At 46.6% G+C, this 14,123-nt stretch overlaps 1 protein-coding gene across 4 annotated transcripts in view; it reads left to right on the top strand.

Annotated features, from left to right (window-relative positions):
* Positions 1–14,123, top strand: part of DNMT3A (DNA methyltransferase 3 alpha) — a 451,028-nt gene that overhangs the window by 385,401 nt on the left and 51,504 nt on the right. For all 4 annotated transcript variants that reach the window (XM_082251154.1, XM_082251152.1, XM_082251153.1 and 1 more), the window contains 3 exons: positions 1,417–1,573; positions 9,022–9,174; positions 11,788–11,832. In XM_082251154.1, the coding sequence (XP_082107280.1) occupies positions 1,417–1,573; positions 9,022–9,174; positions 11,788–11,832 (355 nt within the window). The remainder of the gene's footprint in view (positions 1–1,416; positions 1,574–9,021; positions 9,175–11,787; positions 11,833–14,123) is intronic.

The following is a 14,123-nucleotide window of genomic DNA, read 5'->3' as shown; positions in this document are numbered from 1 at the left end:
TCTACCGTAATATCTAATGACCTTCTACTGTCCTGTCTAATACTGAGCTACTACTGTCCTGTCCAATACTGAGCTACTACTGTCCTGTCCAATACTGACCCACTACTGCCCTAATATCTACTGTCCTGTCTAATACTGAGCTACTACTGTCCTTTCCAATACTGTCCCACTACTGCCCTACCCTTCTACTGACGCACTACTGTTCTGTCCAGTACTTAGCTGCTACTGCCCTTCCCAATGCTGACCAACAACCCTCCTACCATCTACTGACCTACTACTGTTCTGTCCAATACTGAGCTACTACTGTCCTTCCCAATACTTACCCACTACTGTCCTGTCCAATACTGAGCTACTACTATCCTCCCCAATACTGCCCCACTACTGTCCTACCATCTACTCACCTACTACTGTCCTTCCCATTACTGACCCACTACTGTCTTACCATCTACTGACCTACTACTGTCCTTCCCAGTACTGAGCTACTACTGTCCTACCATCTACTGACTTCCTACTGTCCTGCCCAATACTGAGCTACTACTATCCTTTCCAATACCAGCCCACTACTGTCCATTCCAGTGCTGTCCCACTGCTGTCCTTTCCCAACACTGACTACTTCCCTTGCCAATACTGACCCACTACAGCTCTACCATCTACTCACCTGTCCATTACTGAGCTACTACTTCCCATTCCCAATACTGACCCACTACTGTCCATTCCAATACTGTCCCACTACTGCCCTTCCCAATACTGCCAAACTACTGCTCAACCCTCTACTTACCCACTGTTATCCTTCCCAATACTGATGCACTACTGATACTGCCCTACTCAATACAAACCCATTACTGCTCTACCCAATACTGACTTATTACTTCCATTCTCAATAATGACCCACTGCTGTCCTTCCCAATTCTGACCTACTACTGTCCTCCCCAAAAGTCACCCGTGTAAACTCGGAGTCACTCTCCTTAAAGCTTATATAGGAGTAGGAACTGTCTCCCTACCTCCATGTGACAGCACTGGACTAAGCACTAGCACTGTCACCTGAGAGGAAGCAAAGGAAGCTACATGCTCCCTGTACCTAAAAGAATTGAATATTTCTCTACATTCATGACAGCTAAATGGTGCTGCATAGGAGTGCAAAAGGGTGCTGCTGGTGAGGGAGCAATAATGACAACATGTTGCTTTCCACTGCATTGACACAGCACAGATTTGCATTTTCTGGCATAAAATATTTTACACTGCAGTTGGTACTATAATTACCAAAGTGCTAAAATCTTTATTTTCTTCCTGGAATTAGTTGTCTTCAGTAGACCTAGTGTGACCCCCTTAATATTGATTATCACTCATTCCAGCCCACTAATTCATTTGCATTTGACATGCCATCACAAGGACATCATGACTTGCTGTGTCTTGTAGGTGGCCAGCACTCGAGCCGGAAAGGTTTTCCCTTCATGCCCTGAAAATGACGAGACAGATACCTCCAAATCTATAGAACTCCAGAACAAGCAGATGATTGAATGGGCCCTTGGCGGCTTCCAGCCATCCGGACCCAAGGGCCTGGAGCCCCCTGAAGGTGAGATAGTTTACTAGGGAGCTTGTAATATGGTTCCAAGCCTAAAGGCACTGCTGTACTTTCTGAATGGACTGCACATCAGTATGGAAGGGAATTAGATATGTGATCAAACTAGGCTGTTCCCCTGGTACAGTATTAGGTTTGTGAACCAACTCAGACAGTCCTTTTTCAGTTATCAACAATATTTATTAACAAAACATAATTTCTCTTTCGTTCATTGACGGACACAGCTCCTGATCTTCTTAACTATTGGGTTATACTGCCACCTACAGGAGTAAGACACTAGGCAGTAAAAAAATCTGGCTATGCCTATGTGCAGTCCCAGGGGGTATACACCCACTCTCTGCTATAGGTACTCAGTTTTTTCTGCCTAGTCAGGAGTAAGGACCTAGTTCCTTGCTGGGATCTCTGGTCCTGGCAATTTTTTCCTTTTTAGATAGATTTTTTTCCCCTGGATTTTTCCTGTGAGATCTACTGCCGGACTGGACGACAGGCTGGATAATCCAGCTCCAGTGGTGACCCCAGTCTGGCCAGCGAGAGCACGCAGACCTCAGCTCCGTGCTAGGTCAGCTGCGACATTGCCCCATTAAACGGGGGCTGGCCTGCGAGTTAAACGCCTCACAAGGTCGCATACGACCGGGTCTTGTTCCTCCTGACTGACAGCCCCCACATTTCGATGGAGAGAAGGTTCTGTCTGGAGCAGTGCCCACCTAGTTCCTGGTATGGTAAGTAACTGTCCCCCCTCTCCCCCTGGAGGGTTTTTGGGTGGATGTGGGCCCCTCCTTTAGAGGGTCGGACCAGAGGGATCCCCTCCTTCCCATTAGGCACCCTCCTCATCAGTCTTGTGGTCCCTATGAGCCATCTCGCCCCCTCCTTCCTTCACTTGCGCTGGGGCAGTGGGGTGGCCTGGTCTACCTTCTGGGGTTGGGGCAGGGTGCTGTGCTGGGGATGGGGGCGGGGGGTGCGCCGTTGGCGATTAGCTGTGGAGGGGCCTCCCTTCCTGCCTGTCCTGTTTTCTGAGGCCTAGGGATCCCTCCTGGGTCCCTGGGAGCCTCGTGGGGCCGCCATTTTGCTGTAGTCTGTGTGCTCAATGCATGACGGCCATTTTCGTGTAGTCCGGCGGATATTTTGCGGTGGTTTGCTGTTGAAAATAGCAGCGGCCTTGACAGTGGAGCCCTATGGGCAGCGATTTCAGTGGTGGGGGCCCCTCCTCATCCCCTGGTGCTGACTCCTGGATCTTTTGAGTTGAGTGCAGATTATCCTGGTGGCTGCAGGTGCCTGTTTCAGCTGGGGGTGAGTCTGGTGGGGTCCTCTCCCTCTCTGCTGAGGATCGTTTAGGTGCTCTGTTACTGGCAACCGAGTGGTGCTGCCGGAGGGTGTCCCTTAGCAGTGTTTTTAAAACTTTTTTTGTAGGGTCCCCCTATTGACTCATAGAATCTTTGGAGCACATTTCCCCACCTGATCCTCTCTCAGAGGCTGTGGGGCCCTCGGGTCCCAACCATCTATTGATGCACTGACTGGAGTCCTTTGTGTCCCCGGTGGAGGTGGTTTTTGGGCGAGGGCTAGCAAAATGCGCCCCCCACCTTCCCCTGCCTCATCTGTCTCCTCAGACCCTGAATCTGATCTGGCCGCTGCTGATGTGGGTCACTCTGCTGGGTCTGCGACCACACGCCCTGAGTTCTCAGATAGTGGGGATGATTCCTCCACTCCTGTAGCCGAGCTGTTGGATGCACTGATTGTATGCGTGAGACCCTAAAAATGAAGGACGCAGCTAAAGCTGCGACTAAGGCGTCGGTTCCCTTTAGCACTCAAGCCACCCGGAGCCGCAAAGGTGTTTCCTTGCCCCGCCTATTTTGACAGAATTGTTTCTAAAGAGTGGGAATGGCCAAAACATCCCCTTGTGGTCCATAAGCGATTTGCTATGCGGTACCCCCATGAACAGTCTCTTCTAAAAAAAATTGGACTGTTCCACCGGTGGTGGACCCTCCGGTTTCCAGATTGAACAAGGCAACCATAATTTCGGTTGAGGAGTCCCCAGCTTTTATAGACCCGGCTGACAGGAAGGCGGAGGCTGTGGCCTGCAATATGTACACTGGCTGGTTCGGCATTGAGGCCGGTATTTACCATTGCACTGGTGTCGCAAACTCTGACTGAGTGGGCTAAGCTTTTACGCCGTGACCTGGAGGAGGAGCAGCTCCCCTCTGCCTTTGCTAAACTGGCGGATCAGTTGGTCCAGGGGCTACAGTTTATCTGTGATGCCTCTTTGGACATGGCTCCCATAGTCGCTAGGCTCTCTGTTTCAGCAGTGGTCCTTCTGCGTATTTTTTGGCTCAAATGCTGGTGTTCGGACCAGACTTCTAAAAAGGCCTTCGCTGATCTTCATTTTCAAGGAGATCCCCTGTTTGGAGCTACCCTGGATGACATCATTAAGGGTCTCACAGGGGGGAAGAGTACTTTTCTAGGCTAGTAAGGGCAAGGAACCTTGTCGTAGACGTGGGCCATCCTTCTCCGCTCATAAGAAGTTTTTTCGTCCCTCAGGGTTGACTGATGAGGAATCAAAGCCTTTCAGGGCCTCCTCTGGTGGATCCAAGCGAACTCGGTCTGCAAGTCAAGAGCTTCTCCAGACCCGCGGACAAGGCTCTTTCAGCATGTAGGTGTGTCCTCACCCTTATCAGGGGTGGGGGCGTCTTCGCTGGTTTCCAGGTATTCGGGTGTACCTGGCAGCTTCAGAGTCTTTTGGGAAGTCAGACTCATTATTTGTGCTTGTGGATGGGCCTCGAAAAGGACTATCCGCTTCATCTGCGACCATTTCTACATAGATAAGACAGACAATGACTCAGGTCTGTTCGATTAGGGGTCAGGTTCCTCCTTTCCCTGTGAAGGCGCACTCTAAGTGGGCACTCAGTGCTTCCTGGGCCTTCCGTCATCAGGCGTCAGTAACGCAGGTGTGCAAGGCGACTACTTGCCTGTCGGTGCACACTTTCACAGAATTTTATAAAGTGGATGTGTTGGCATCTTCAAATTCTTTTTTTGGCCGCAAGGTTTTGCAGGCTTCAGTTTAGGGGGCTTGTTCCCCCTTTGGGGGCGTACTGTTTTTCAGGTAGGCTCCAGTTGTTTTGGTTGAGCTCCTGTCACCTGGTTGGCTACAGTTTAGCCTTGGGAATTTTTTCTTGCTGTTCCCACCTCTCATATTTGACACTACTTTGGGAAGTCCCAATGGTTATGAAGATCAGAAGCTTTGTCCATCAATGACCAAAAGAGAAAATGGTATTTTTGACTTACCGTAAAATCCATTTCTCTGATGTTCATTGATGGACACAGCACCCACCCCTCTGTGGAGTTGTAATACTTCTGACACTGCTTGTAACAAAACTGAGTACCTATAGCAGAGAGGGGGAGTATACCTCCTTGAACTACCCATAGGCGTAGTCAAGTTCTTTTTCTGCCTAGTATCCTACTCCTGTAGGGGGCAGTATAACCCAATGGTCAAGAATATCAGGAGCTGTATCCGTCAATGAACATCAGAGAAATGGATTTTACGGTAAGTCATTTTACTTTCTGCTATAAAACATAAAAAAATCCCAGTAAGCATACAGTGGGTACGGAAAGTATTCAGACCCCCTTAAATTTTTCACTCTTTGTTATATTGCAGCCATTTGCTAAACTCATTTAGGTTCATTCTTCTTCCTCATGAATGTACACATAGCACCCCATACTGACAGAAAAACACAGAATTGTTGACATTGTTGCAGATTTATTAAAAAAGAAAAACTGAAATATCACATGGTCCTAAGTATTCAGACCCTTTGCTGTGATACTCATATATTTAACTCAGGTGCTTTCCATTTCTTCTGATCATCCTTGAGATGGTTCTACACCTTCATTTGAGTCCAGCTGTGTTTGATTATACTGATTGGACTTGATTAGGAAAGCCACACACCTGTCTATATTATATAAGACCTTCCAGATCACAATGCATGTCAGAGCAAATGAGAATCATGAGGTCAAAGGAACTGCCTGAAGAGCTCAGAGACAGAATTGTGGCAAGGCACAGACCTGGCCAAGGTTACAAAAAGATTTCTGCTGCACTTAAGGTTCCTAAGAGCACAGTGGCCTCCATAATCCTCAAATGGAAGACGTTTGGGACGACCAGAACCCTTCCTAGAGCTGGCCGTCCGGCCAAACTGAGCTATCGGGGGAGAAGAGCCTTGGTGAGAGAGGTAAAGAAGAACCCAAAGATCACTGTGGCTGAGCTCCAGAGATGCAGTCAGGAGATGGGAGAAAGTTGTAGAAAGTCAACCATCACTGCAGCCCTCCACCAGTCGGGGCTTTATGGCAGAGTGGCCCGACGGAAGCCTCTCCTCAGTGTAAGACACATGAAAGCCCGCATGAAATTTGCTAAAAAACAACTTAAGGACTCCAAGATGGTGAGAAATAAGATTCTCTGGTCTGATGAGACCAAAATAGAACTTTTTGGCCTTAATTCTAAGCGGTATCTGTGGAGAAAACCAGGCACTGCTCATCACCTGTCCAATACAGTCCCAACAGTGAAGCATGGTGGTGGCAGCATCATGCTGTGCGGGTGTTTTTCAGCTGCAGGGACAGGACGACTGGTTGCAATCAAGGGAAAGATGAATGCGGCCAAGTACAGGGATATCCTGGACAAAAACCTTCTCCAGAGTGCTCTGGACCTAAGACTGGGCCGAAGGTTTACCTTCCAACAAGACAATGACCCTAAGCACACAGCTAAAATAACGAAGGAGTGGCTTCACAACAACTCCGTGACTGTTCTTGAATGGCCCAGCCAGAGCCCTGACTTAAACCCAATTGAGAATCTCTGGAGAGACCTAAAAATGGCTGTCCACCAACGTTTACCATCCAACCTGACAGAACTGGAGAGGATCTGCAAGGAGGAATGGCAGAGGATCCCCAAATCCAGGTGTGAAAGACTTGCTGCATCTTTCCCAAAAAGACTCCTGGCTGTATTAGATCAAAAGGGGGCTTCTACTAAATACTGAGCAAAGGGTCTGAATACTTAGGACCATGTGATATTTCAGTTTTTCTTTTTTAATAAATCTGCAACAATGTCAACAATTCTGTGTTTTTCTGTCAGTATGGGGTGCTATGTGTACATTCATGAGGAAGAAGAATGAACTTAAATGATTTTAGCAAATGGCTGCAATATAACAAAGAGTGAAAAATTTAAGGGGGTCTGAATACTTTCCGTACCCACTGTATATTGATTAGTTTGCACAAAAGTTTCAGCATCTACAAGCTATGGGATTTTTTTATGGAATTTTTATTTATTTTTATTTTGTTTACTAGTATTGGCGGTGAACTTATAGCTTTTAACCATCCCATGGTTCAAAATATTTCTACTTGCTTTCATCAAGTTGTCTAAGGCTAGTTTTGGCGTTGTCATGTCTTTCAAAGGCTGCTAGGTCTTGTTCACAGCAGTATGCGTTTGTTAAGTTGCTTTGCGTGACTGCGCTGTCAAGTATTTCAGACACATAGCATTGTGTCTGTGAAGAACTCCCTTCTAGTTGGTTTCATTGGTATTATGCAGGTCAGCGATATTGTGGCAGACAGTCAGGACACTAACTGACACTTTTCAGGGACCAGCGACACCAATACAGTGATCAGTGCTAAACAAAAGATGCACTGTCACTTTACTAATGACACTGGCTGGGAAGGGGTTAACATCAGGGGCCATTAAAGGGTTAAATGCGTTCCTAGCCTGTGCTTTGCTAAACTGTGGGAGTTGCTTGTGTTAGGGGAAGGCAGAGATCCATGTTTCTGCTCATCAGGAACACAGGATCAATGTCTTCCCCGCTGACAGAAGGGCAATCTGCCTTGTTTACAAAGCAGACTGTCATTTTGCCTGTGTAACAAATAATCGGCGGGTGCCAGTGGACATCGAGGCCCTGGTACCTGCTGACCGGCTCCTGCTGTAAAAAAACGAAAGTGGTAGTGGCTCGCGGGTAGCATGCCTGCGTGCCCCCCCAACCAGGAAGTGCTGGATCACTAGGTACGTGATCTAGCGCAGGACAGCCGCCTTGCTGCTATATATATATATGTGTGTGTGTATGTATGTATATATATATATATATATATATATATATATACAGTCGGCAGGCGGTTAAAAAAAAAACACCTTTAAGATAATGGCATAATGTGCTAGTATGCATCACAATATTTACCTTAAAACAAAGCCCTCTAGAGGCGCACTGTCACTGCTGAGAGGGCTGACATTTTCCCCTGGTCTTTTTTTACGGGTTCGTGGGCTCCGGAGCTGTAAATGGCCGGAGCCACGATGATGTCACTCCCGTGCATGCGCAGGGGAGCCCTCAGTTCTGGCACGAAGCTCTGAAGGTCCGGCACGGTACGCTGGCTGTTGGGGTCACTGGCTGCATCCAGGGTGATATTCATTTTACTTGTTATAGGCTTACCTGTAGGTAAAAATCACAACGCCAGCTTTACTACTGTTTTAATCTGCCCTGATTGGATAGGTGACTGTGTCTCTTTAAATATAATGAAATGTGATGGTCATGATCTTCTAGAAACAAACAAGTGCAAAGCCATATGCTGCTTCCTTTTGAACCAGCAAACTTTATTGCACAACCAGCTTACAGAGACACTTCGCCCTTAACCTCGTTTGATCTTTTCACCTATTACTGGGGCTTAGTCATAGTGCGCAGCTTGGCAACTGTTTGTATATTTGAGACAAGGGGATTTGGTGGAACCTAGAGTGGGATTTTCACTTGCAGCTATAGAGAAAAGCACAGGATCTGGAGCGGCGATTGGGATCGCTTAGTGGACAGAGTATGATCTACACTGAATTACCACTGTGCTGTATACACGGACAAACCCAAGTGAAAAAGACAACTCAATGATATGTGACGCAAACAGATTTTTATGTGTGTTCCGGGTACACTATGTGGGACAGTAGATAAGGCTGTGCTGAGTTTCAAGCCTGTTGCAGGAAGAGAGGACTGTGTGTCTTTTCTTCCAACCATTTCACACAATGCAGTTTGACACTCTTATCCCTCCTCTTATGAAACTGCTGTGAAATCCGATCTTTTCAGGTGAATCACTGGTACCCCAAAATTGTCTGTTTACCCAGTCCACCGATACACAGTGGTTTGCAGATTTGCATACCTTGGAATCTGATATATAATCTGTGCAGGCTCTTCTGCTGCTCATGACCAAAAAGGAATTAATAGACGCATACCTTGATCTTCTGGAAGTTGCCTGCTTAGTTTTGTTTTCTGTAGTGAGTCTGGTGTTTTGTGACACCTAGTGTTCAGTTTGAGGTATAACAGCACAGAAATCATTCCTTCTCTGAGGCCACAGCAGTGCATAGTGGGAGCTGTCATCAGTGCTGCATTTTATGCATTTTGTGTCTATGTATTGTCACTGAATTCATATGTTGTATTTGTTCTGTACAGAGGAACGCAATCCGTATAAAGAAGTTTACACAGAAATATGGGTAGAACCCGAAGCTGCAGCTTATGCCCCTCCTCCTCCTCCTGCCAAGAAACCTCGTAAAAGCACAGCAGAGAAGCCGAAAGTGAAAGAGATCATTGATGAGCGCACGCGAGGTATGTCTGGATGACCGCGGCAATGGTTCCATGCCTAAGTTACAGCAACACTTTGTGATTTATCAAGCTTTGATATCACGTTGGGTATGCTAAAAATGCCATGAATACTATTGTTTGCCATAAGGTGTAAAAATAATGGTAAGTGTTCAATAGTTTAATATTACTTGTCTTAGTTGGCTCCTGCCTAAATTGGCCCTAGTGTGTACATGTGAGATAGGAACCTTAGCATAGGCGTGCACAGGGGGGGTGCCGGATGTAGTAGTAATAAATATCCGCAGGTACTCCATATGCCTCTTACCCGCCTCTCTCACCTCCCTTACCCCCCTCTCTGTCTCTCTCTTACCCCCCTCACCTCATTCTCTCTCACCCCTTTTTCTCTCTCTCTCACATCATTCTCTCACGCCCCTCTATTTCTCTCACCCCCTCTCTCTCACCTCCCTCTCTCTTTCTTTCTCTCTCACCCCCCCTCTCCCTCTGACCAATTCTGCCATAAGGTGTAAAATGTATTAAACCATCAACAAAACTGTATATATATATATACACTGCTCCAAAAAAAATTAAAGGAATACTTTTAATCAGAGAATAGCATCAAGTAAATTAAACTCCTGGGTTATTGATCTGGTCATTTAAGTAGCATAGGGGGTTGTTAATCAGTTTCAGCTGCTTTGGTGTTAATGAAATGAACAACAGTTGCCAGGTGCAATAGATGGGCAACAATGCAATGGCCTCCAAAATAGGAATAGCTTCACAGGTGATGGCCACTGACGTTTTTTTTCCCTTCTTATCTTTTCTGACTGTTTTTCACTAGTTTTGCATTTGGCTAGGGTCAGTGTCACTACTGGTAGCATGAGGCCATACCTGGACCCTATAGAGGTTGCACAGGCAGTCCAACTTCTCCAGGATGGCCCATCAATACGTGTCATTGCCAGAAGGTTTGCTTTGTCTCCCGACACAGTCACAAAAGCATGAAGGAGATTTCAGGAGAAAGGCAGTTACCCTAGGAGAGCTGCACAGGGAGGTAGAAGGTCCTTAACCCATCAGAAGGACTGGTATCTGCTCCTTTGTGCAAAGGAGGAACAGGATGAGCACTGCCAGAGCCCTGGTTCACCCTGAGCACATGTGACAGATGTGAAAGGGTCTGGAGAAGCCATGGAGAACGGTATGCTGCCTGTAACATTTATCAGCATGACTAGTTTGGTGGTGGGTCAGTGATGGTCTGGGGAGGCGTATCAATAGAGGGCTCTATGCACCTCCACTGTCCTTAACAATGCTCCAAAATGGAGTGTGGAGCTACCTAAGTGGACAGAAGTGATTAACCTTTCTAAAATTGTCTTAGACCCCTCGTGGGTTAAGTATGGAGGTGAGCAGACACTTCACCTGAGGATTGCAGCACAAGGAGTGGACACATATGGAATGATTCTAACATTGCACTGTAAGTGAGTTGATTTATGTTAGCAGCGCTATCACATTGTTTTGTACCAGTTTTTCACCTTGTAGATGTGGGAGCACATTTAGGTGGTAGCAGCAGCTTTATTAGTTATCAGCTTTGGTTGTTTGTCTATTTAAGGTAGCGCACAATTACACTAGCTTATTCAGGGCTGCAACAAGTAGTCACTGGCGGCGCTGAGGGTTTCACTGCCCGCCTATCTCTTTCCAAAGAGAAGAGGTTGAAGGTGTTGCGGGCTTGATCTGGTGCCCTGTCCTTACCGGTGAGTGGACAGAAAGTGTTGGGCAACTGGTTGGAACAGCCTCAGGTCTAGTTTCAATCTCACAAAGATGGAAACAGTTTTTTATTTTATTTTTTTCTATGAAAATTTTTTTTAAAAATATTTTTCATTCTCTCACTGTCATGCCACACAGCCGAAGGCCCCTTTCACACAGGCTGTCGGATCAGGTCCACCTGTCCGTTTTCAGGCAGACCTGATCGGACCCTTCAGTCTCCTCTGTGGCGCGCCAAATGTTCGCTGACATCCGCCGCCATCTGATCCTGTCCACCAAAAACAGACGGATGGTGGTCCTATTTTCCATCCGTCCGGCAGATCGAATCAGATGGCATCAGATAGAGATTGCCCCATAGAGGAGAGCAGGACTGTGTCCGTGTTTGCTCTACATAGCAGAGCGGACAGGACCCGTCATCCATCTGCTCAGCGGGGATTAGAGGAGAAATCCCCGCTGAGCAAGCGGATTCCTTCCTGAGGCCTTGTATATGCAGAAAGTCTGCTTATCTGAGCAGTGTCTACTTTTTCAAAGATTTCGACAAGTAGAAGTTAAAGTTTTTAAAGCAAATTTGAGTTTCAGTTTGAGAAAGACCCTGTCACCAAATCATTTGTTTCAATAAAAATCTCCCTCAAGATTATATGTCTATTTTAATGTATTTTATTTTATATACCTGTAAAAGCCTCCCTTGTATAGACATCCAAATGCCCTGAGACTGTTGCTGGGCATCTCCACCTTGGATGTGATGTCAGCCCCAAAGGAGTTTCAAAGGCACATTGCAAGTGAATAAAAAAAAGCATGTTGTAGCCTAGCGAGTACAGACAGTCTTTATATAGTGTTACTAGTCTTGTTAGGTTTATCCAGCTCTCCTTTCACTGTCTTTGTGCTGTTTTGCAGAGAGGCTGGTCTATGAAGTCAGACAGAAGTGCAGACACATTGAAGGTGAGTCTTTCTTCCTGTGACACCATGTTTTCCAGTCCCATCTCTGCCATGTATGGTTACTAGCTGTAGTCATATTGTTTTAATTCTGGTTTAAATCTTTGCCATGTATATCTTCAGGCTTCATCATCTATGTTCTTCATCCACCAGTAATGAGACTTTTTCAGGAAGATAACACATGATTGTCACAGATGGCTCTCTGGCCTTGCCAATTTTATAAAGCCTCATATGGGATTTTCTTTAAAGCAATATGTGCTTTAAAAGTAACATACTGCAACTGTATAGGAGGCAGCTGTGGATGTCACTATCTACCTTTATAGCCTTCTCTTCCCAAATGCAGCACCTTTGAAAACCTCGCCCTTCTGACTATGAAGCAAACGTCCTTCCCAAGCTTTGTGCCTGCATAATCTGTGCCCAGGCCCAAGCACTGTCATCTGGGAAAGGCAGAATGCAGAACTGCCTGTTCCTGACTGGTTCTCTTTAAAAGGTATGTTTGGAGGTTTAGGCTTCAAGGGCACCGAGCCCCATACAGCATGAAAGCCATTTGTTTACCTTCTTGGAGCAGTCTATATAAGTGAATGGAGACTCAATGGCTGTACAGACTTGCCCACATAGCCAAATTTGATATTAACCACTTGCCGATCGCAATAAATATATATAAATTGCGCTCTGCAAGTGGTTTACAGGGATTATGGCTGAAGAGATCAGTCATAACCCCGGTACCATTTTTTTCTGCAGGTGGCTGGCTTTCCCATGAAACCGGTCTGATCGGCTGATGAGCCGTTGGAATGGTTTCCAAATTTGCCAGTGTTTTTACAGGCTTACTGTTTGACGGTGCGGCCAGCTGCTCCCATAGATGATCAAAGAGTTAACAATTTTTGATCAACTCCAGGGCCTTGGAGGACAGGAGCAATGTCATGACGTTACTTACGGTCCAGCCTGGAAGAAAATAATTATTTTTTTTCAATAAAAGATCAAAAAAAAATTTCTCTTTCGTTTATTGACGGACAAAGCCCCAGAATCTTCTTGACCTTTGGGTTATGCTGCCCCCTACAGGAGTAGGACACTAGGCAAGAAAAAGCTTTACCATACCTATAAGGTGCCAGGGGGTATACTCCCAATTCCTGCTATAGACATTCAGTTTTTTTCTGCCTAGTCAGGAGGAAGGACCTAGTTCCTTGCTAGGATCTCTGGTCCTAGCATTTTTTCTTTTTAAACAGCTTCGGGTGATCAGACTTTGCGTTGCCCATTGGACAGTTCGTCTTCAGGGGTGTTCGGCACGGATTCAATCAGACAATGCCATGGCTGTGGCATATGTCAATCATCAAGGGGGCACAAAAAGTATCCTAGCGGCTCAGGAAGTAGCCAACATTCTAAGGTGGGCGGAACGTTTAGTTCCAGCTCTCTCTTCTGTGCATATTACAGTATTACAGGGGTGGAATATTGGCAGGTGGATTACCTCACTTGACAGGCCTTGGACCAAAGAGAATGGTCACTTCATCAGCTGTGCACCTGGTGGGGAACTCCTGTGGAGGACCTTTTGGCCTCTCGTTTCAACAGGAATGTGCAGAGATTTGTGGCAGGATGTCCGGGATCCTCTAGCCAACATCACGGACGGACTGGTGGCTCCTTGAGGGCAGTGCCATCCGATATAGGCCTTTCCCTTTCTCAAACTTCTGCCGAGACTTCTGCGAAGGATCTAGACAGAAGGAACTCCAGTCATTCTTGTGGCCCCAGACTGGCCTCGCTGTTCTTTGTATGCCGACCTGGTACGGCTGGTCGCCGATGTCGATTGGTGACTCACTCTCAGGGAAGACCTGTTGGCCCAAGGGCTGTTCTTCCATCCTGCTTTACAGTCGCTGGCATTAATGGCTTGGCTATTGAAAGCCAGGAGCTGAAGCATAGGGGGTTGTCTGACTCGGTGATTCCCACGCTATTGAATGCTAGAAAATCTGCCTCTAGAAAGATTTACCATCGCTTCTGGAAGTCGTATATTGCGTGGTGTGAGTCTCTGGAGGATTCTCTCCGTTCCTTTTCGGTGGCTCCAATTTTGGCGTTCCTCCAAAGTGGTGTGGAACAGCGCCTGGCCTTGGGTACCATCAAGGGCCAGGTTTCTTCCTTGGCGATTTTCTTTAAGTGTCCTTTGGCTACGCATTCCTTGGTTCGCACCTTTGTTCAGGGGGTTCACCACTTGGCCCAGACTGTGCGGTCTCCACTGCCTCCGTGAGACCTCAATTTGGTACTGTCGGTTCTTCAGAAACCGCCTTTTGAAAATATTCATGAGATGTCTCTGC

The sequence above is a fragment of the Pelophylax lessonae genome, assembly GCF_965119305.1.
Source record: "Pelophylax lessonae genome assembly, chromosome: 3".
Lineage (NCBI taxonomy): Eukaryota > Metazoa > Chordata > Amphibia > Anura > Ranidae > Pelophylax > Pelophylax lessonae.
The sequence above is the reverse complement of the archived record's forward strand: the minus strand, read 5'-3'. Positions and strand labels throughout refer to the sequence as shown.